This window comes from Myxocyprinus asiaticus, chromosome 18 (genome assembly GCF_019703515.2).
Source record: "Myxocyprinus asiaticus isolate MX2 ecotype Aquarium Trade chromosome 18, UBuf_Myxa_2, whole genome shotgun sequence".
In the NCBI taxonomy this organism is placed as follows: Eukaryota; Metazoa; Chordata; class Actinopteri; order Cypriniformes; family Catostomidae; genus Myxocyprinus; species Myxocyprinus asiaticus.
In genome coordinates, this window is record NC_059361.1 from 7,711,869 (window position 1) to 7,735,759 (window position 23,891).

Consider the following 23,891-nt stretch of genomic DNA (forward strand, 5'->3'; position numbering starts at 1 on the left):
ATAAACTAGACTTGACACATGGCATCTTCAGACACCTTAGACGACCTTTAATTAGTGTTGTGAAATTGTGTTGGTTCCTCTCAGCAGGTTAGCTTAGGACATCTCACACGACGTTCTAAGAGGGTCAGTTAAATGCCAGAAGTGTATGGTCTGGTAAAGACATTAGAAGGTGTTTGTCTGCTTGCTTCTATCAAACCACCTCAGAAGAATAATGTCAGAGCAGAATAAGTCTAAAAGAGCAGGTGTTCCTCTGAAATCTCGACCCACAGCAGCCATTACACACCATCTGCCTGACTTAGTTTAGATGGTTAATGGATCGGGCGTGTTACAGGATGTTACGTTTGTTAACATTTGCATATTTCTAAGATAAGCATTACAATTTTGGTAACACTTGAAACCTGTATATATAATGCATTCTAAAGGTATTTTAGGTAAAACTAACACCATTATTCGCAGTTAAGCAGTAAGCCATGAGAGACCATCTGTTACAGTGATTTTTAAAATGGTTATGGAGAGCGTTTTTGAAATGCTACGTTTTTTGTGGAGGATAATGACTTTCTAGTATGGATGAGAGGCGTAAATGCAGAATGAATGCGTTTTCAAAAGAAAATTTATTAGTATTAGGGATGTGCAAATGTATCAATTTTCATAATCAACTAGTCAGTCGGCTGTTTGAACTTCTAGTCGGAGTTGAGGATAATGTGTAATTATGCTCCGTTATGTTCACGTGAGCCCGATCAGATGTGTTTTAGAGTGGATATTCAACAAATAAATAGGCTAAATAGCTATTAAATCATATTGCACAAAAATATTGGAGAAAAGAAGTAAGGCTCCAATATTGACCTGCACAAATCCATTTAAGCGGATCCTGAGTGCAGAATGACGTGCTTTGATGTAGTGGTTGACTGTGTTGGAAACTCTCAGAGAGGACAAGGAGATAAAGCTGCAGAAGGATTCTTTACTGGTGAAGTTAGGAGAATCAGTCTACACGTCAGAAGGTGCTGTCTCAAGCTGCAGTCATCAAGTCTAACTTAGGGAGGCATACATTGTATTTTATAGGCATTCAGTGGGCAGTCCTTCCAGGTGGTAACAAAGTATTCATGTGAACCTTAAACAAAGAATGCAGTTGAACCCACCACAGAATTGGGGTTTAAAACTACATCACTCAGATGGCTACATTTTCGTAGGAATAAGGAAAGGTCCACACTTATGGCAAAGCATTTCCATTTGACTCAGACATTGACTGAATCATGAACAGTGGCCACCAATTCACAGAATGGGTCTGGGGCACCTAGAGCCATCACAGACAAAAGGTGATAGCCTTAGTTAGCATGAGAAGCAAGTTTTCATTCACATAAACTCTTGTTCAAGTTGACAAACAGGGTGCAGCCCTGTGTAGACGATCTCTCAGAATCATGATAGCAAATACCTTGAAAACCTAATACAATGTGCATCACTTTAGTTTTTCATGTGATGACCTGATCTAATAGTGATACTTACATTTTCAATCCCACAACTGATGGTGGATTTTGGCGATACCGATATCTAAGGTTATGGGAGAGGCTGATAACCGATTAATCAGCCGATAGTTTTTAAAATCTATTTATAGAAAGTCAAAAATGTTCTTACTCTTTATATACTATGGCAGGCAAAGACAAGGAGTCCAAAATGAATTAAATCCCAAATGCAGTTTTTCTTCCAACCAAAATCCCAGTAATAACCAGAAGAAATGGTCATTTGGTGCATAATGCAGGACTTTTAAGTATAAACAAGCCCAAAACACACAGAGACTCTTATATTGAAATAAAAACTATTGGAAACTATCAACATAGATTTTTGCCGATAATCGATAGTTCCAAAAAGCCGATAAATCGGTCTACCTCTACTTTAATGGAACCGGAGCTTTACTGTGCTGTCTGTTATTGACTGTTAAGCACAACAAGTTATCAACACGCAAAAATGCTCTGAGAAGTTGCATCTCTTAGTAAATTTGAGAAATGCATTTCCCATTAAAACCAGCACCACCAAAAATATAATTGTTGTAGTAGACCCCAATAATCGACTAGTCAGTTGTTGGACGATTAGTTGACCAGACGACCACATCCCTAATTAGTGTAGATGCGGCCTCAATTTTCTCATGGTACCTGACCTTTTGACCCCTGAATTCAACACAGCTTTGTATTTGAAGAACCACACCTTATCAGAGCGTGAATTCAAAGCAGTGGTGTACCTTATCAAGACCACACAGGAAGAGCATTTCGGTTGTCATGACGACCCCCACCAGGTTTTTATGGAGACTAGGTGGTGTAGTTGCCTGTAATTACCTGAGCTCGACTGCGCAAATCTTCAGTTGACTTCTGCGCTTCAATACACGCAATACAAACCTACAGATCATCATTAAGGTGGAAACAACACTGAACTAAGTCCAAACACCTCCTTCCTTGAACCACAAGGAGCTATGATGCCTGTGAACCTGAGTGTGTGGCCTCAGGGTTAATAAGACAGTTATGTTTATGTTCTTAGCAGACAATTTCTTACCTACATAACTTATGATAATGCACACATTTTGCATAGAGGGCAATTACTTAAACCTTTAGCTGTGAGAGTATATGATGTGTGCTTAGCTATGAGAGTCAGAAAATATATAACCTACATTTCATGGCTCTAAAATATTGATGTCCCGATACCATTTTTTTGAGAATGAGTATGAGTACTGATACTTCCTTTTTGGTATTTGCCGATACCTGTTTTTCTTTTTTTTTCGGAATTCCATATCACAGTTTATTTAAATTTTTTCATCAAAATGGTGTCTAAATAAATTAATTCATTAAAACTGTAATTAAATTAAAATAGAACAATTAATTTTCAACATAATATTGTATTATTTTTATCAAATGAAGTGCTTTTATACAGAATCTCACAGCACAATCCAAAATACAACATTGGAGTTATTTTTGGCAAAACAAGTGCTGCATTTACATTTATGCATTTGGCAGATGCTTTTATCCAAACAACTTACGGTGCACTTATTACAGGGACAATGCCCCCAGAGCAACCTGGAGTTAAGCGGCTTGCTCAAGGACACAATGGTGGTGCCTGCGGGGATCGAACCAGCAACCTTCTGCTTACAAGTGCTGTGCTTTAGCCCGCTATGCCACCACCACTCCACATAACAAAGCTTCACAAATGTGAGATATTGCTTAGATAAATTACAATTACTATTGATTTATTAGTAGTAGTAGTAGTAGTATTACAGTGCTTACATAACTATACAGTAGTGAAATGTTTTTGTCGTAATCTTTATCCATTTAAATGTAACTTTTATTTTGGTGGAAGCTTTTATTTTGGAGGGAAGCCCTTTCCGCTTCTGTGTGTGTCTTTGATGGTAGCTTCTCACCTCCAGAAAATAAGGTCGCTACATGACCCGGTGTGATTAATAAACAGCAAAAGGCTGCTATTTAATTTAAAGGGGTCATGAAGTGCTATTATTTATAATTTTGTTATCTTCCCTGATATCCAATGATAATGTTATAAAAGATTTTTTTGTACCAAAACAGCCACAATTTTGTAATATATGATAATTTTCCACCCTATTTTTGGCCCTCTGTCTGAAACATTCGGTTTTGGCCTAAGCGCCTCTTTAAAAGTTAAACGTCATACAGCCCTTCAAATTCAGCAAACTCAATCGGAAGAGAATGTACAAGCTCCTCAACATAATAAAACAAAATTGCAGTGTTTACACACAACGCACATCCAACACATTGCATCTGAATATATAAACTCATCTCAAGCACAACTGTTAACACTTAGCACCATAAACTGTCAAACAGTCATGACATTTGAAATATCCATGAATGAAATGGTTTATTTAAGTTTATGAAGTGTTTTTAACTGTCCCATCCTTCAATAACAGTTCCTTTGCACAGCTTGAATTGTTTTATCACTGTTCACAAAGAGTCGACACTGACATGAGCCGAAAAAACAAACTCACCATAGTCCAAAAACGATGAAATTACACACACACATTTTGTAGGCGCACTGAGGCGCACATCGCCAGAAACACACTGAAACCATCAAAGACGTCCATCATCAAAGACATCCTATATTTACATATGGCAACAATTTAAAAATGGCGCAGATGGGCGAAAGAACGCATCCATGACGCGTTTGTGCTCAAAGCAACACAGGCAGCAGCTGAATGAAAGCTTATTGATTTTCCCTTTTAGAGTTGTAACTTGACACCGCCTCTTTTAAAAGCGGCGAGATACATGACAGCAGTCAAAGAGTCTGTGTAGTTCATGTTCATATACAAAATAATTCTAAATAGTCCAGGTGGTTCCCCTTAGGTGTTATGTTAGGAATAGTTAGCCACGGATGGCCTGCTGTCTTGAATTGTGTGCCAGTGGGCGGGGCCACGGGTGTGATGACGCATGTTGTGGGATGTGTAAATACAACTATAAATACTCTTTTTAGACTGGGGAGTAAGTTTTATGTTCTGAAATGTACAGTATGATTTTATAGTACAGTTATCATATGTCTAAATATCAAGGAAAATATGATACTCCATTTCATGACCCCTTTAATAATTATATAGTCTGTATGTGCCTCACACTAAAAAGTGAATTAGTGCTCTGCTCGCTGTCATTTGCTACAGACAGAGCGTGCAGTGCTCATGATGGTGTTTTCAGTGTATGAGCTCTAAATGGTATGAGCAGCTGGTTTCTGCACAACACCGGCACCACACATTCACTTTGAAGCGTGCAGCGCATGCAAACCATATATTTATCTCATTAAATCGCAGCCTTTGTGGTTTAATAATTACACTTGGACATAACGTGATTTTCATTTGTACACCAAACATTTACGGAATGACATTCGTACGTCAGATGGTAACTTTTTGGTAATGGAGCATAGTTTTTGTACTATGAACACGAGTACAAGTACATGAGCGCAGTATCTGACCCGATTCTGATACCAGTATTGTATTGTGACATCCCTACTCCAAAACCTGGTTGATTTATTGACTACTTTGATCAATGCAGAAAAAAAAAACCTGCATAAGCACTTATTTGACAGGTAGATTCTAGATTTTAATTGCCTTTCAGTTGTTTTGTCAAATTTGCCTGACTGATTTTTTTTTGGTGGAGATTTAGCTCTTGCAACACGATACCTGTTTCTTCATATTTCCATTAGTGACTCCAGCTTCTTCAGACATTTCATGAGGCTTTACAGTGTTTACCACTAGCAGACCCCTTGGCTCAGTTATGAAGAAACAACAGCAATGTTGACAATATTATGTCAGACTTTCTGGAGCCATTTTTGCCAGTCATTGAGTCACCATTCTGGCCAGTACCTTCATTGGGTTGTTTCCTCTCTTATATGTACAGGTGTTGTGGTTGAGTGCATACCTGTGGTTTTCTCAGCAAAACAATATCATACAGTGCATTCAGAAAGTATTCAGACCCCTTCATTTTTTCATATTTTGTTATGTTGCAGCCTTATGCTGAAAGGCTTTAAATTATTTATTTTTTTCACATCAATCTACACTCCATACCTCATAATGACAAAGCAAAAACTAGATTTTAAATAACTTTGCAAATTTATTAAAAAGAAAAAACTAAAATATCATATTGATATACTGTAAATATTCAGACCCTTAACTCAGTACTTAGTTGAAGCAACTTTGGTAGCAATTACAGCCTCATATCTTTTTGGGTATGATGCGACAAGCTTTGCACACCTGGATTTGGGGATTTTCAGCCATTCTTCTCTGCGGATCCTTTCAAGCTCTGTCAGGTTGTATGGGTTCGATTGGGTTCAAATCTGGGCTCTGACTGGGCCACTCAATCAGAGTGGAGCTCAACCAGAGTGACCATCGGGTTCTTGGTCACCTCTCTTACCAAGGCCCTTCTCCCCAGATTCCTTTGACCTCATGGCTTGGATTTTGCTCTGATATGCTTTTTCAGCAGTGAGACCTTGTACAGACAGGTGTGTGCCTTTCTAAATCATGTCCAGTCAATTGAATTTTGAACTGAATGCACTGTATCATGGAAATATTAGGGCTTTTCATATGTCTGGAAAGCCGTGGTTTTAATACAATCATGATTGCGCCACAGATGGCCGCCTCGGTGTGGAGCGCTTCTATTGTTTTGTTGTTTTTGTTTGTTTGTCCTGTGTTTAGTAATCTTTTTCCAGTCAGTTTTACCAGAGACGAACTGCTGAACATTCGACAGCATATACCAGTCAATCTTTTCCCGGATTTTGAATATTCGGACGTTTTGTTTGACATTTTAGTCGGAGGCACGGCTGTGCTGTTTAAACGCACTATGAGACGCAGGCGAGGGAGACAAGTAGGCGTGCTGGTCAAACTCCGTCGACGGGGCTTTCGAACAACGCTGCCGAGCATTCATCTAGCGAATCTCCGCTCTCTCCCTAATAAAATAGACGAACTACATCTCCTCACCAAAACAAGGACAAACAAGGACTTTTCAACCTCTGCTGCCTTGTGCTTCACAGAAATCTGGCTGAGTGAAGCCATTCCAGACAGTGCGTTACCTGTTATCTGCCGGGCTTTCAGCTGTTCGGAGCGGATCGCATCGCGGAGTTAAAAAGGAAAATGAGAGGTGGTGGAACATGCTTTTACATCAATGAAAGTTGGTATACAGATGTTACAACGTTAAAGAAGATGTGCTGTCCTAATTTGAAAGCTCTCTTTATTAACTGTAAGCCTTTCTACTCGCTGCGGGAGTTTTCCTTATTTATTCTGGTAAGTGTGTATATCGTGCCAAACGCGTGTGTGAACACAGCGTTGCAACAGCTGGCTGATCAAATCACAGACACAGAACAATAATACACAGACTCAGTTATTATTATTCTTGGGGATTTTAACAAAGTAAACTTCATATGTGAACTAACCAAATACAAACAGCACATTACATGCCCAACCAGGGACAGAAATATACTGGATCACTGCTACACAACAATAACGGATGCATATCGCTCTGTCCCTAGAGCAGCTTTGGGACTATCTGATCACTGTCTTGTTCATCTTCTTCCAACCTACAGACAGAAATTATAATCTGCTAATCCTGTAGTAAGGACTGTAAAGAGATGGACCAACGAAGCAGAGCTGGAACTACAAGCCTGCTTTGACTGCATGGATTGGAGTGTTTTTAAGGCTGCAGCCACAGACCTTGACGAGCTCACAGATACTGTTACATCATATATCAGTTTCTGTGAGGATATGTGCATTCCTACTAGGACTTATTTAACATTTAACAATGACAAACCATGGTTTACAGCAGAACTCAGGCAGCTTCGTCAGGCCAAAGAGGATGCTTACAGGGGTGGGGATAAAGTCTTGTACAATCAGGCCAGGAACACACTGAACAAGGAAATCAGAGTGGCTAAAAGAAGATACTCTGAGAAGCTGAAAAACAAGTTTTCAGCTAATGACCCTGCATCAGTGTGGAGTGGCATGAAACAACTTACGAATTACAGGACTCCTACCCCCCAACCCTGTGGTGGACCAACAACTGGCTAACGACCTGAATGTGTTCTACTGTAGATTTGAAAGGCCCAATCTCACACCCCACACCCACTCTGACCTTCACTTCACACAAACACCAACACCTCCTGCAACCCCCCTCCTCCCCCCTCCTGCTACTCAACCTGCACTTAAGATTTGTGAAGATGATGTGAGCCGCGACTTTCGAAAACAAAGGATATGGAAAGCACAGGGCCCAGATGGCGTTTCACCTTCACACAGATTCACAATAGATCACTGGAGCAGTGTGAAGTCCCATGCTGCTTCAAACGTTCCACTATCTTCCCCATCCCAAAGAAACCAAAAATCACAGGACTTAATGACTACAGAACTGTCACCCTGACGTCTGTGGTCATGAAGTCATTTGAGAGACTGGTGTTGGCCCACCTGAAGGACATCACTGGACCCTTTCTAGATCCCCTTCAATTTGCTTATCGAGCAAAGAGGTCTGTGGATGATGCAGTCAACATGGGATTGCATCATATCCTGCAACATCTGGACAGACCAGGGACATATGCAAGGATCCTTTTTGTGGACTTCAGTTCGGCTTTCAACACCATCATCCCAGCTATTCTCCGGACTAAATTACACCAACTCTCTGTTCCCACGTCTATCTGTCAGTGGATTACCAGCTTTCTGACAGACAGGCAGCAGCTTGTGAGACAGGGGAAATTCACTTCTAGCACCTGTAAAATCAGCACTGGTGCCCCCCAGGGATGTGTGCTCTCCCCACTACTCTTCTCCCTCTACACCAACAACTGCACCACCAAGGACCCCTCTGTCAAGCTCCTGAAGTTTGCAGACGACACCACTGTCATCTGCCTCATCCGAGATGACGATGAGTCTGCATACAGAAGGGAGGTTAAACAGCTGGCTGTCTGGTGCAGTCAAAACAACCTTGAGCTGAACATGCTCAAAACGGTGGAAATGATTGTGGACTTTAGAAGGAACCCCCCAACACTGTCCCCCCTCACCATTCTAAACAGCACTGTGGCAGCAGTGGAGTCATTCAGGTTCCTGGGCACTACCATCTCACAGAACCTGAAGTGGGAGACCCACATTGACTCCATTGTGAAAAAGGCCCAGCAGAGGTTGTACTTCCTTCGCCAGCTGAGGAAGTTCAACCTGCCACAGGCGCTGCTGCTACAGTTCTTCTCAGCTGTCATTGAGTCTGTCCTCTGCACTTCAATAACTGTCTGGTTTGGTTCAGCTACGAAATCAGACAGAAGACTACAAAGGACAGTTCGGACTGCTGAGAGGATTATTGGTTGCCCCCTGCCCCCCCTCCAAGAACTATACACTTCCAGATTGAGGAAAAAGGCTGGAAAAATCATTCTGGACCCCACTCACCCTGCCCACTACCCTTTTGTACTGTTGCCTTCTGTCCGAAGCTTCAGAGCTCTGAGCACCAGAACCGTCAGGCACAGGAACAGTTTTTTCCCCCAGGCTATCCATCTCATGAACAGTTAAAACTGCCCCTTTGAGCAATAATTAATGTGCAATACACAGTTTAGTCTTTTTATATTATCCAACACATCCTACCTCTTCTGCCATTATATTCACCTATATATGTAGGGCAGTGGTAGCTCAGCGGTTAAGGCTCTGGGTTACTGATCAGAAGGTCAGGGGTTCAAGCCCCAGCACTGCCAAGATACCACTGTTGGGCCCTTGAGCAAGGCCCTTAACCCTATCTGCTCCAGGGGCGCCGTATCATGGCTGACCCTGCACTCTGACCCCAGCCTAGCTGGGATATGTGAAAAAGAAGAATTTCACCATATATGTGCAAATGTATAATGTGTGATAAATAAAGAAAATTAATTAATTAATTAAATTAATTAATTAATTAATTAAATTAATTAATTAATATTCATATATGTGTATATGTGTATGTATGTGTATATGTGTGTGTGTGTGTATGTGTTTGTATATGTATGTATGTATGCATGTATGTATGTGTAATATATATATATGTGGATATGTATGTATATGTGCATGTACACTACTGGTCAAAAGGTTTGAAACACTCATTCTTAATTATAATTTTTCTTCACATTTTAGAATAATAGTAAAGTCATCAAAGCTATGGAATAACATAAATGGAACTATGGGAATTATGTTGTGACTAAACAAAATCCAAAATAACTCAAAACTGTGTTATATTTTAGCATCTTCAAAGTAGTCACCCTTTGCCTAGAATTTGCAGTCATGTACTCTTGACATTTTCTCAACCAACTTCTTGAGGTATCACCCTGAGATGCTTTTTAAACAGTATTGAAGGAGTTCTCATCTATGTTGGGCACTTATTGACTGCTTTTCTTTATTATTTGGTCCAAGTCATCAATTTTAAAAACTTTTTTTTTTTAATTAAATTTTAGTTTTATAATGAAATAAATTCATATGTTGGCACAATTATATTTTTGTCTACAAAACTAATTTCAAACATTTAAGCATACGCCTTCAGATCAAAAGATTTTTAAGATCATGGGAAACATTTCGGTCAAGTGTTTCAAAATTTTGACCGGTTGTGTGTGTGTGTGTATCTATCTATCTATCTATCTATCTATCTATATATATATATATTGTCTATAGTGTATTCTATATATGCTTTTTTCTTTTCAAAATTTGTCTATTTTTTTATTCAATTTCAATTATTTTTTTAAAAGTCTTGTTGCTGTTTTTTGTATTGTTGTGTACTGGAAGCTCCTGTCACCAAGACAAATTCCTTGTATGTGTAAGCATAGTTGGCAATAAAGCTCATTCTGATTCTGATTTATTTTCCTGTTCTCTCTGCATCTGGATGGAGGAAGTAATGAAATGAAATTTCTGTCATCAGTGACCCACTCTCATTTCAACCCATATGATTTTCTTTTTTCTGTGGAACACAAAAGTACAAATTCAGGAGAGTGTGATCATGCTGCTCTTTTCCATACAATAAATTATGTGCAATCCTTACAACTAAGGCTTTGTTTGTCATAATATATGAAATTATATGCAGAGTTGTTTTTATTTCTTACTGTTTAAAACTGTGACTGTCAATAGAATACAATAATCACAATTAATCTTAAGGTTTCATAAAGAAATGGTAATAATGTCATTATTTTTTTCTTCTTCTCTGAAACCTTTCACATACCCCCTTGTGGCATCCTGGGGGTCTCTGGACCCCAGTTTGAAAACCCTTGCTTCAGGAAACTTGGTAGAAATAAAATCAATTGGAATTGAAACAACATGTGTTTTTGGGTGAACTATTGAAATACGTTGGGCTATCTAGCACAAACTATGACATTTTGGTCATAAGCTGTCTTTGCCCTTTTATATTCACTTTTCTCATTCTTTCTCTCTGTGTAAGTGTGTTATGTGAGCGTTAGAAAAACATGTCCAGTGATTATTCAAATGCATTTTGAGGGAGTCATGAAGAGGAAGGAAAATGGAAGTCGTCATCACAGCTGATCTGAAGTGTCCTGTTGAGGCCAGTCTCTGTAACTCCACCCAGCCTCACCGCCGCCCTCAGTCCAGGAGAAGGGCCACTTTATTCTGCTGTGTTCCCTGCCGCTTACACAAACACATGCCATGCTCCCATCTGCACACACTGTAGATGCTCTGTGCTCACAGCGAGCGGCTTTGAGCATTTGCTATCTGGGAATCAGGCAGGTGAGCTGCACTGCACTGCAAGCCAGTGGCTGATTGGCCTAATTTAATGGGCCAGTTTACTTGACAATAGGGTTGTCACAAAACCAAAGTTAAGTAGGCAGTACTAGTCAAATTTCATGATTTTCATGCAACAATTTACCTTTAAAGACAGACTTACCTAGAGCTCTTGTTGTTAATCGATGGTATCAAAGCCATCAGTCTGCGTTATTTCAGCGTATTTTTTAAAAATCTTGTTAAATAGCGGAATTCCTGGTGAAGAACTTCACTATCCATGATCCTGAAGAGAAAGATCCACCAATCAGAGAATCACAGTCAACAAAGTGCGCCAAAAGAGCTCTGCAGCAACTGTCCACTTCCACGATGCACTGTGAATGATGCAATGGATTCGGCCTACCTTCACTCTCAACCTACTTTTATATTTGTATGTATTGGAATATTTTGCAGTAATGTTAAAAAGATCTTACTTTTTGGAGAAATGTCCTCTGGTCTAATGAAACAAAAATTGAACTTTTTGGCCATACTGACTTTGCTATAAGGGTTAGGCTTGCAAGCTGTAGAACACCATCCCAACCGTGAAGCATGGGGTGTCAGCATCATGTTGTGAGGGTGCTTTGCTGCAGGAGGGACTGGTGCACTTCACATAATTGATGACATCATGAGGAAGGAAAATTTTGTGGATATATTGAAGCAACATCTCAAGACATTAGCCAGGAAGTTAAAGCTCAGCTGCAAATGGGTCTTCCAAATGGACAGTGGCCCTAAGCATACCTCCAAAGTTGTGGCAAAATGGCTTAAGGACAACAAAGTCAAGGTATTGGAGTGGCCATCACAAAGCCCTGACCTCAATCCGATAGAAAATTTGTGGACAGAACTGAAAAAGCGTGTGCGACCAAGGAGGCCTACAAACCTGACTCAGTTACACCAGTTCTGTCTGGAGGAATGGGCCAAAATTCCAGCAACTTATTGTGAGAAGCTTGTGGAAGGCTACTCAAAACATTTGACCAAAGTTAAACAATTTAAAGGCAATGCCACCAAATACTAACAAAGTGTATGTAAACTACTGACCCACTGGGAATGTGATGAAAGAAATAAAAGCAGAAATAAATTATACTCTCTACTATTATTCTGACATTTTACATTCTTAAAATAAAGTAGTGATCCTAACTGACCTTAGACAGGGAATGCTTTCTATGATTAAATGTCAAGAATTGTGAAAAACTTAGTTTAAATGTATTTGGCTAAGGTGTATATAAACATCTGACTTCAACTGTAAATATGTACAATTGAAGTCAGAAGTTTACATACACCTTGCTTCACGGTTGGTATGGTCATTATGGCCAAACAGTTCAATTTTTGTTTCATTAGACCAGAGCACATTTCTCCAAAAAGTAAGATCTTTGTCCCCATGTGCACTTGCAAACTGAAGTCTGGCTTTTTTTATGGCGGTTTTGGAGCAGTGTCTTCTTCCTTGCTGAGCAGTCTTACAGGTTATGTTGATATAGGACTTGTTTTACTGTGGATATAGATACTTGTCTACCTGTTTCCTCCAGCATCTTTACAAGGTCCTTTGCTGTTGTTCTGGGATTGATTTGCACTTTTCACACCAAACTATGTTCATCTCTAGGAGACAGAATGCATCTGCTTCTGAGTGGTATGATGGCTGCGTGGTCCCATGGTGTGTATACTTGCGTACTACTGTTTGTACAGATGAACATGGTACCTTCAGGCATTTGGAAATTGCTCCCAAGGATGAACCAGACTTGTGGAGGTCCACAAATGTTTTTCTGAGGTCTTGGCTGATTTCTGTTGATTTTCCCATGATGTCAAGCAAAGAGGCACTGAGTTTCAAATTAGGTCTTAAAATACACCCACAGGCACACCTCCAATTCAGTACACCTCCTATCAGAAGCTAATTAGCTAACTGTCTTAAGGCTTGACATAATTTTCTGGAATTTTACAAGCTTCTTAAAGGCACAGTTAACTTAGTGTATGTAAACTTCTGATCCACTGTCTGTCTGTAAACAATTGTTGGAAAATGTACTCATGTCATGCACAAAGTAGATGTCCTAAACGACTTGTCAAAACTATAGTTTGCTAATATGAAATCTGTGGAGTGGTTAAAAAATGTGTTTTAATGACTTCAACCTAAGTGTATGTAAATTTCTGACTTCAGCTGTTTTTTTGTATTTAAAAAAAATGTCCATATGCAATTGTCTGTTATCCTTAATCCGATATCTCTTGTTCTCTCCTTAGTTACAGTGAAAAAGGGGTGTATGTGATCTTTAATGTACACGTTAGAAAGTGGGTCCTCTTTGTTTCACCATATGTCATGTGGCGGTTGTGCAGTTATGGAACTGTAATATTGAAATGAGGCCTTTCACTTTCCTGAAAGGAGACCACAAACCCCCAATTCGTCATGCCAACCGCAAACATATGTCACACATATGTGTGTGTGTGTGTGTGTGTGTGAATGCGTATGTCGTTGTAATTTGGGTTGCTTTGTAACGTGCTGTGTGTTTGTGTGTGTTAATTCATGATAAATGGCGTTTGATGAGGAGGTCATGAGAACACACATATGGCCTGTTAATTGCTTTGTGTTCATGTTCACAAACACAAAAACATGTTGAAATACTGAGTCTGTGTCCTAGATTACATCTACTACACATTAAATGTGTGTATTTTGCTGGTAAGTAAATACTTTTAAGTACATACTAAGACAGCACCGTATCAAAAACTCCTTTTCCATGTCACAAGGGGTAGAGGTCAATAATAGCCAAACTATACAGGCACCTTTTGCCTACTATTCTCAATATACTATGATTTGGGATGCACAAATTGTTTTATCTTTGTACTATTTAGAATGGACAATGTGAAAAATGGGATGCTGTTTGAGAACTTGAATGCACTCAGGCATCTAACATTGTTTTCTGTTGTTTCTTTATATTTCTCAGGCCCTCCAGAAGTTGGCAAATCAGTATTTAAAGAGGGACTGGCCTGGTATCAAACCAGATGACCAGAGAACAGACTACAGGTGATTTCACTTTTTTATGACACCAGGCACTTTATTGTGGTGCTGTGTTTTGCTTGGTTCTTACAACGTTTAAAGACAGTTTGAAATGCCCTTTGCAAAGCTGTTAACTTGTGTAATGTTATTTATTTTAGAGTTAACTAAATTTTCAGTGGGGAATACTGTAGGGCGGGACTTGATTTTGCCCATTGGGATTTGATTGGACAGGAGGGGGAAGGAAAGGTGGGGGGGGACATGTCAGGCCATGATATTGGGTTGTTGAGTCATAAGGTTGTCCATGCTGATAAAATTGGGAAATCTTTAAAAAAATTAGTTTATAACACATGTCTCAAGTTCGTAGAAATGTAATCTTTGTGTACATGTTGGTTTCATACTTCTTAACGTTTATTGCATTTACTACAAAAGAAAAAAATATATTTCAAGACTTTAAAAATTCAAAGTTGTGAAGACATTCAGTAAATAGTATTAAAAATATATATATACACACACACACATACACACACACACACACACACACACACTCTACCCGTCAAAAGTTTTGAAACACAGCTATTTTCAGCCTTCACAGCGTTGCACAATATCTGAATGCTAATCACGAACATCCAAGATGTAGATGCACAGTAGTTCGGTTCACTTATAATATGCATTTAGAATGGCACCGGAGGTGCATTTTACCAGAATGTGAATAAGAAGCGAATTAAACCACTGTGAACTAGCCAACATACAGACACTTACAGGACTTCCTGGAGAGTTCAGAGTTTGGAATTGGACTGAAAAAGAAAAAAAAGCATGTTCATCTTAGTATATGTGTATTTAAGAAATAGTTTTGTGTGAATTGGGTTTTTTATATTTTTTTTTGGAGTAATTTAAAAGAGCTATGTCATTGACTCGCTTATGCCACCTTACATCAGCAGAAAAGAAAAGCTTCAGCGCCAAAAAAAGATATAACGATTATCAAAACGTTTTTGCTTCAGAATAACGTGTACTGATGAATTGTGCACAACAAAACAAGTGATGCAGTGGTGCATAAAAGCCAGATTGATGCGGCTTTGGCTCTACAGTTTTTGTTGTCATGATATAGCATATTCAATATTTCATAATTTAGTTTCATAATTAAAAGTATAACTTCATATTTTCATTTGTTTCATATTTCTATATTAATAAATATTTTTATATTTAAGACATTTATCTCATAACATTATTTATGCAATTGTAATTACTGTGGAAATGCATTTATGCCACCTCTGAGCAGCATTAAATAGTCTGTGTAAATGCACCTAAATGCCACTCTAGATGCAGCTTCTATGCCACCTTTGCAGTGTAAAGATGGCTTATGACAAGTTTCCATATTTAGCATTTTAAATATAAAAAGAAATTAAAAAATGTTTTTCTCCTACAGGAATGTGTATGGAGTATGGAGGGCTTTTCTCGAAGGTACCATGCAGGTTACGCAGTCTCGTCTCAACGTCTGCGACAACTACAAGAACGAGATTTCAGACCCTGCCAAAACCTTACGACTCTACAAAGAACAACAGCTGAAAAAGGTATGGACCGCTCTGTATGGATACACGCCTTCATCTTTTATATAATTCCCTAACCCCCCCCCCATCTCTCTCTCTCTCTCTCTCTCTCTCTCTCTCTCTCTCTCTCTCTCTCTCTCTCTCTCTCTCTCTCTCTCTCTGACTCTCTTTCTTTCTCTCTGACTCTCTCTTTCTTTCTGTTGTCCTGTGGTGGCCGCCCACAGTGCATTGAGCAGCTGGGTCGGACCCAGGCCGAGCTTCAGGATTCAGTGAAGGATCTGGCCAAATCCAAAAAGAAATACTTTGAGTTGGAGCAGATGGCCCAGGCAGTTCGGGAAAAGGCCGACATTGAGTCCAAGTAAGTGTGTCTACTATTGCAGGTGCAAAGTTAAGAGTTCCAGAGGTGCCCACATTAGAAAGTGTTAAATCGGGTACTAAACAACCACTATCAGTAGGGATGAATAGTCAACTGGTCAGCATAGTTTTTTAACCTCAATATTTTAGTAACTGTTGCTTTGAAGGAAATTAATATAGAGACAAAACTTCTCGGAAAGAGTTTTAGCTTCCTGACAGTGTGCTGGGCTTAAGCGTGCTAACAGTAACTTGTAGACTGTTTGTAAAACCAAAGGTCTTTTCAAGGCAAGTCAGTCCACTTGGCCATCTTTGGAATACTCCCAGGCTGCTATTTTGTATTAAATATAGCTCCTATCTACTTGAATTGGGAAAGACCGAAATCTCAGGTGGTTGGACAAGATTACAATCAAACATATTTCAAATCAGCAGCAAAATCTGACAACAATGGTATAATACATTGTGCTTCTTTACCTCCAATCATGCTAAAAACGTTTGTATAGCTAATGCACATGCGTGTTCTGTAGTTGATTGACAGGTGATGTCTGTATCTAGACTTCCTTATCTGCAGCCGCCATATTGGGTGTTCAGATTTCTCACATTCATTTTAATACAACTGGTCCGTCTTTGGCTAAACATTCTTTGGGAAAACTTTCAAGAGAGTTTGTGTGGGGGCCTGGGTAGACCCTGGAGTCGCGAGTTCGAATCCAGGGCGTGCCTAGTGACTTCAGCCAGGTCTGATAAGCAGCCAAATTGGCCCGGTTGCTAGGGAGGGTAGAGCCACAAGGGGTAACCTCCTCGCTATAATGTGGTTCGCTCTTGGTGGGGCGCGTGGTGAGTTGTGCGTGGATGCCGCAGAGAATAGCGTGAAGCCTCCACACGCACTATGTCTCCGTGGTAACGCGCTCAACAAGCCACGTGATAAGATGCACGGATTGACGGTCTCAGATGTGGAGGCAACTGAGATTCGTCCTCTGCCACCCGGATTGAGTCATTACGCCACCATGAGGACCTAGAGCGCATTTGGAATCGGGCATTCCAAATTGGGGAGAAAAAGGGGAGAAAAAAAAAGAAAGAGAGAGTTTGTGTGTTTTTTTTGTTTGTTTGTTTGTTTTTGCCATAAAAGTTCCTTAGAGGTGATTGACCAATATTTTGGACAGGTAAAATAATCTGACATTATTTGGCGATTTTGAGATTATCAGCATCACCTGATAACAGTGGGGCGCTGGGCCAATTATTAGAAGTTTTGACTCTCCTTTGTGTCAAAATCTACCCATAGGCTTGTTAGTGGATAGAAACTAGTTGATACGAATTGTGCAATATTTTCCAAGTCTTCTAAATCCATATGACCAAAATTTAAGTCGTTGTTCACTCTCAAATCAAATCTTTGATCCACTCATGTATAAAGAGCCCAAATCAAATGTGGTGACATGTCGATTACGTCAAACCTCATGATGTCATGAGGTATGGTCACGAGATGCGCAAGAACCAATAAGGTTTGATGTTACTGATGTTGTCGCCATATTTGAGTCGGGCTCTGTGTACAGGAGTTGATCAATAAATTGATTTGATTTGAGAGTGAATATCGACTTTGGTCTGTTCATCACATAAAGTGATGAACAGACGATCTCGATATTGATTCTTAAATCCCCAGATCGATCTTTTACTCTATGTGCAACCCTCCACTACAATGAGAGAAAATCACTTCCATTTGCAACCAAATTTCACGCTATGTGACTAAAATATATATATTTGGCAACTGGCTGGTAAATGTTTACATTTCACTCACCAATGATTGTCTAATATTGTGGTGGAGTATTCAGCAGCAAGATCCTTTCAGTGCGTGTTGAGAGTAGGGTTGCAACGGTATGAGATTTTCATGGTACGATAGCCATCTCAGAAAATATCACGGTATACGGTATTACACAGTTATTATTATCAGTTACAATGACCCTTAAAGGAGTGAAATTTTTTTTTTTTTTTTGGTTGAACAAACGCTTTGTTATAATTGAAACTTGAAACAATTTTTTTTAATTGAAGTATGTGTAAAAAAAAAAAAAAAAAAGTCTCCCTTTTGAAAATAAATAGAATAAAAAAGAAAGCTAACAGAATTATAATAATAAACCAAATTATAAACATATTTTATAATTCATACCCAGATTTTACATTGGAAATCAAGTGGGGACCCACCATAGTAAAAACGTAACCTGTATTTAATGTATCCTGGGTCGCATTTCCTTTTATGTTGCATAGTTTTGTTCATGGTTTTGAAGTACAAGGACATGCGTCAAGTGACATTATTTTTGTTGTTGATGTAAACAACAAAAGCGACAGGAAGTTTTCTCTCCCCCCTTCTAAAAACTGAAGAGCATATTTACTTATATGAGCCCATTATTATCCCGTTTGTTTCCTAATTTCAAACACAATTCAAACAGAACATACATATTACACAGGAGGAAAGGCTCCACATTACCATGGTTAGGTCAGTGTAGCTAGTCTTAAATAATAGTAATAATAATAATAAATTATAGTATTTATGAAAAAATAAATACTAGCTGAAACACATCTTGAAACTTTAACTACATCTGCCACTGTTGATGTAAAATGAGGTCTAATAGATTCTACCTTTTAGATTATTTAATATGAAACTATAACAATTTGCCCAAAAATAACAGTTACTTTTACTCATGTAAAATCGTGAAACAGTTTTGTAAAGGTGATGATGCATAATGAAAAATAGCGCATAGCACAATGTTGCTCTTTTCCTCCTCAGTGATGTTTGGCATGTCGGGGCTGCCTACTGTTTGAGATGTTCAACTTGACTTCCTCCGTAATGCTTTAACCTAGAAAAGTCTCACTCGAATTGAAATTGGTCACATCAGTTTTGAGGTCTGCACTCCCAATATCGAGGGAAGCCCGCTTGTTGCACGCGCCCGTCAGAGAGCAGAGCAGATCATGATTGCAAGCTGGTTCCGTTACACTCGTGCGAATGTGCAGATGAGAAAGCCTTTAGCTGATTGCGAGATTATCATTAAATCTGCCTTGGGAGTCCTAAATAGGCTATTGCTTGGGCGGCCGCCGAAATATCTTCAATGGGAGAACCATGGCATTGTTCTTTCCCTGCTGTCTGCGACCCAGTCCGAATAGACCTGCAACCCACCAGTTGAGAAACACTGCTTTAACTCGCGCACACACACTCACTTATGTCAGACCCCCTCGCTTTGCTTCTTTCTGACATTTTCTCCGCTGCATGTGTGTGTGTGGTGCAAATTGACGAGTCTGACAGACAGACGAGGAGGAAAGGAGATGCGCACGCGCAGGTGAGATTCTCCGTCCGGTTGCGTTTTTTTCTCAATACCGTAGATAAGCAAATGTACATGGTATGATAACCGTCAATTTTCATACCGTGGTATACCGTGAAACCGATATACCGCTGCAACCCTAGTTGAGAGTAAAAGTTGTTCCATGTAATCATGTCCAAAGACAAGATCCACACAACTGACATGTCATTGAATAATGTCTCTTTTTATACTCATTCTGTTCTCTGTAGTCAGTTGTTGATCTAAAACTACAAAAAATAAACATTTAATTATAATCATGCATAGCACGGTTGAGATAAAGCCATTTGAATCCTCTCTCTCGTTAACATGCGCTCATCTACAGATGCTGTTTACAGAAATGCCAGTAAAACCGTACCGGTTTTAGCACGTGTTCAACAAATCAATGTAAATACTTGTAAATATTACAAATTAAACAATAAACATGTTACAAAATATATAATATGAAATATATCTTATTGATTGATTGAATACATGGATTTGTTGATTTTTAAAAAGCAAAAATGTGACCAAAATGAAGAAAAACTAATAAAATATAATTTGTACAATTTTTATTTTCATATTGTACCTAGTTAGAAGGTCCCCTGTATAATTTACAGCATTAACTGTGAGATCATTTATTTCATATATTAGCAAAAGGGACATTATAACTGAAAGATACCCATATGAATCTATATCGAATCGGAATCGAATTGAATCGAGAGCTTGTGAATCGGAATCGAATCGGGAAATCAGTATCAATTCCAAGCCCTAAGTGTAAGGCTTCAGAAGAGTTGGAAAACGAGTTGCATCGACTACTTTTTACTGCCTTTTATGTAGCTTGACATCCCAAATTCACTATTCACTTTCAGGACATGGCGAAAACATCGTGAAGATTTAAAAAAAGTTTTTCCTTTTATGTTCCACAGAATGGTGAATAAATAATGCCAGAATTTTCATTTTTGGGTGAACTATTCCTTTAAATTGTACTATGTATATATCTGTATCATATAGACCATCAGCCACCCTGCTCTCTAGATATTTGTATCAGTTTTGGCGACTGATATCTGTCGACTATTTTTTAGCATATTGAATACTTATGTCTGGTGGACATGAAGACAGGTTAGTCATTCAGCCAACCCACTGACTAGTCAATTTAGAACATTTAATTTTGCACATCTCTAACTATTGTGCTGATATAATTTTCCACTTGATCGAGGATATTAAAGGCAAAGTCATGGATTCAAAGTGTCCAAAGCCTTCAAAGTGCCCAAGATATAAAATATGTGTCGTTTTGCCACCATTAAATATGCAACTCTTTGGCTAATACTTAAACCTCCTGTAGGGAATACTCATCTCTTCAAAGCAATTAATAAGCCCACTGCTGAATTTGTTAAACACACTCAAGTATCTCTCTCCATCTTCAAGGGTCATTTGTACCCACACTACAAATGCCATTTCAATTGCCATGGATTAGACAGAGAGAGGCGAGTCTAGTGGTATTGTTTTGAACTCGCTCAGAGTTACAGACGATTGACGTTGCTCTTTTTAGCATGGTTTGCAAGAAAGAATTAGGCTGCTGTAATACTAGAGCTTTTGGTACATACCTGAGTCTGTTTGACATTTGGTTAGTTTTAAAGAAAAATTCTCTCATCATTTACTCACCCTCATACCATCCCAGATGTGTATGACTTTCTTTCTTCTTCAGAACACAAATCAAGATTTTTAGAAGAGTATCTCAGCTCTGAAGGTCCATACAAAGCAATTGAATGGTGACCAAAATTAAGCACCAAAAAGCACATAAAGGGAGCATAAAAGTAATCCATATGACTCCAGTGGTTTAATCCATGTCTTCTGAAGAGATTCAGTTGGTTTTGGGTGAGAACATACCAAATATAACTCCTTTTTTATTATATATATTGACATGGCTGTCTACTTCACGATCATTATTTCAAGCTCAATTACACTTCCTAGTGCTTGAAGCATGCAAAGAACGCAGAATGGCGATGGGGAAGCGTAATCAAGCTAAAAAATCAAGATCGTCAAGGAGACTGCTGATATCATGATTTAAAATGAAAAAGGAGTTATATTTTTATCTGTTCTCACACAAAAATGGATTGGATTGCTTCAGAAGACATGGATTAAACCACTGGAATTTTATGGATTACTTTTATGCTGCCTTTAGTTTCTTTTTGGAGCTTCAAAATGGGCCAACAGAACTGAGATATTCTTCTAAAAATCTTCATTTGTGTTCTGAAGAAGAAAGAAAGTCATACACATCTGGGATGGCATGATGGTGAGTAAATGATGAGAGAATTTTCATTTTTGGGTGAACTATCCCTTTAAAGATGTTTCAAACACTAGAGTCGGCTTAAAAAGGTGGTCTGTGGTACGGTTCATGTGAACTTGGGTACAGTTTGCTGCTGATATGAACACTGTCCATCCTAAATCGTGGAAGTGTAACGCTGGACTACATGTAATCTGGTATATGTAATTAGATTGCAATAGTCAGGTACTTGTAATTAGATTAAATTTTTAAATGTGAGTCATGCACATTACTTTTTATGGATTACATGATTACATATCGATTACTTGTCAGTCTTCTAAAGAATCGACCGATGGGGGCACTTAAAATTAAATTTTCAAAAATGCTTTAAGAAATCCAAAAGTAATTAGATTAGAACACTAAAAACGTGTCATCTAAAAGTGTGTTTAAGTAATTTAAATTTTAGCTGTGTAATTTGTAATCCATACCAGATTACTTTTCTATTGATGTCGTATTATTTGAATTCGAATAAATTGCTTTCAGAGTAGGGCTGGACGTTAAAACGTTATCAATATTTCTCGGAAAAATACATTTTCGATATTTAGCCTATGTTCTACATCTAGACGATCGGATCAAGTACATCTCACTAAAAAAAACGCAAGCAGTTTGGCAAAATTATACACAACTAGCTAACTGAATCACAGCCATGAAATCAGCCTGTTAGAAAGTATTAGCAGGCAGCCCTGTTGTCATAGAAACCCGCAATGAGGCTCTGTAGCCGCTAGCTAGCAGCTAGCTATCCGGCTGATTTAACATCGTTGTGTACTGAACAACACAGCACTGACAATGCAATACAGCTATTGACTGAACACAACAACAACTTCGACATCAACACCATTGCTGTTTATTTATGTACTATTTAATTAGTTAAAAGTTTTTTCATAGCGCTGTCACAGGCAAGAAAGGGTTTCTTCTTGTGATGTTTATTAGTGGTTGGCAATCCAGTTTATGGTGCATTACCGCCACCTACTGAGCTGTAGTGTGAAGCGTCACAAAGTCTTTCAGTGGCATCAAACGTCAGCTGAAGATGATGAAATTGGCGAAATTTCATCAAAAAGAGGTCACACACACCTTATGTAGGATTAAATCCCAAACTGAGTATACTTCAAAGTTAACAAACAAGTTATGTTTAATTCATTCTTGAGGTCTAACAAACAATGTCCGCCCCATTAATGGTATGAAATGTATATTGTGATGAATGTCGATATCAGTTGATATGAAAAAAATATATTGTGATTTTTATTTTATTTAATTTATTTATTTTTGGCCATATCGGCCAGACCTACTTCAAAGTGCTGCTATGCACATTTCACGCACACTTGCGATAAATCAGACTTTACTTTGAATCAACCCCAGAGGAACCTCAGTAATAAACTGCACTCTGTGATCTGCATGATACAGAAAACATGGAAACAATCACTAAATATAGATGGAATTTAACATACACACATAATTTAACAAACTGACATAATTAGATGGTTTGATTCCAGTTTTGACTTGCAGTTTTTGTGTTTGTCAGATTTCCAGATTAATGTCTTTATTGTGCAATTTTGTCTGTGCATTTCATGTTTTTGTCTTTACAAATCTCAGTGGGCCCCAACAAAACAATTTGTAGTACAGTAAATCTCGAAATACCACATAAATGTGCACAAAAAGAATTTGAACAGAGTTTAGATTTTAAATGATTACTTCACCAAGATTATTCTTGTAGATAGGAAGTCTTCATCGCCTGTATGGCCAGATCTTTACCCTCCTTTCGTAGTTTGCTCGAGTGATCAACTCTAGTTTGTTTTTTAATGCCTGTTTCATCCTCCGCACCAACCTGGGAAGATTTTTGATCTGGCTTTGATTTACTCTGCCTGTTTCTTCCGCTCTCTTACATGCGTGTGATTTATAATGCCTGCTCTCTGTTTTCTCACAGGTCAAAGCTGGGGCTCTTTCAGTCCAGGATAAGTTTACAGAAGGCTAGTGTGAAGGTAAACGTCACCATCTGTCCTTTTAATTAACAAAAACAGTTCTCTTTCACTCTAAAACTTGATCTACTATGTGAAGATCCCATGAAATTGCTTGATGAGCAAGGTTTTCTTTCCTTTGTCCATGTACAGTATATTCTTTTGAATTTGTTGTAAATAGCCAGTAGTCTTTTGTTTTTGTC

General features: G+C 38.6%; 1 protein-coding gene across 2 annotated transcripts in view; it reads left to right on the top strand.

Annotated features, from left to right (window-relative positions):
* Positions 1-23,891, top strand: part of LOC127456032 (F-BAR and double SH3 domains protein 2) — a 125,396-nt gene that overhangs the window by 62,380 nt on the left and 39,125 nt on the right. For both annotated transcript variants that reach the window (XM_051724315.1, XM_051724316.1), the window contains exons 4-7: positions 14,146-14,225; positions 15,622-15,766; positions 15,967-16,100; positions 23,658-23,712. In XM_051724315.1, the coding sequence (XP_051580275.1) occupies positions 14,146-14,225; positions 15,622-15,766; positions 15,967-16,100; positions 23,658-23,712 (414 nt within the window). The remainder of the gene's footprint in view (positions 1-14,145; positions 14,226-15,621; positions 15,767-15,966; positions 16,101-23,657; positions 23,713-23,891) is intronic.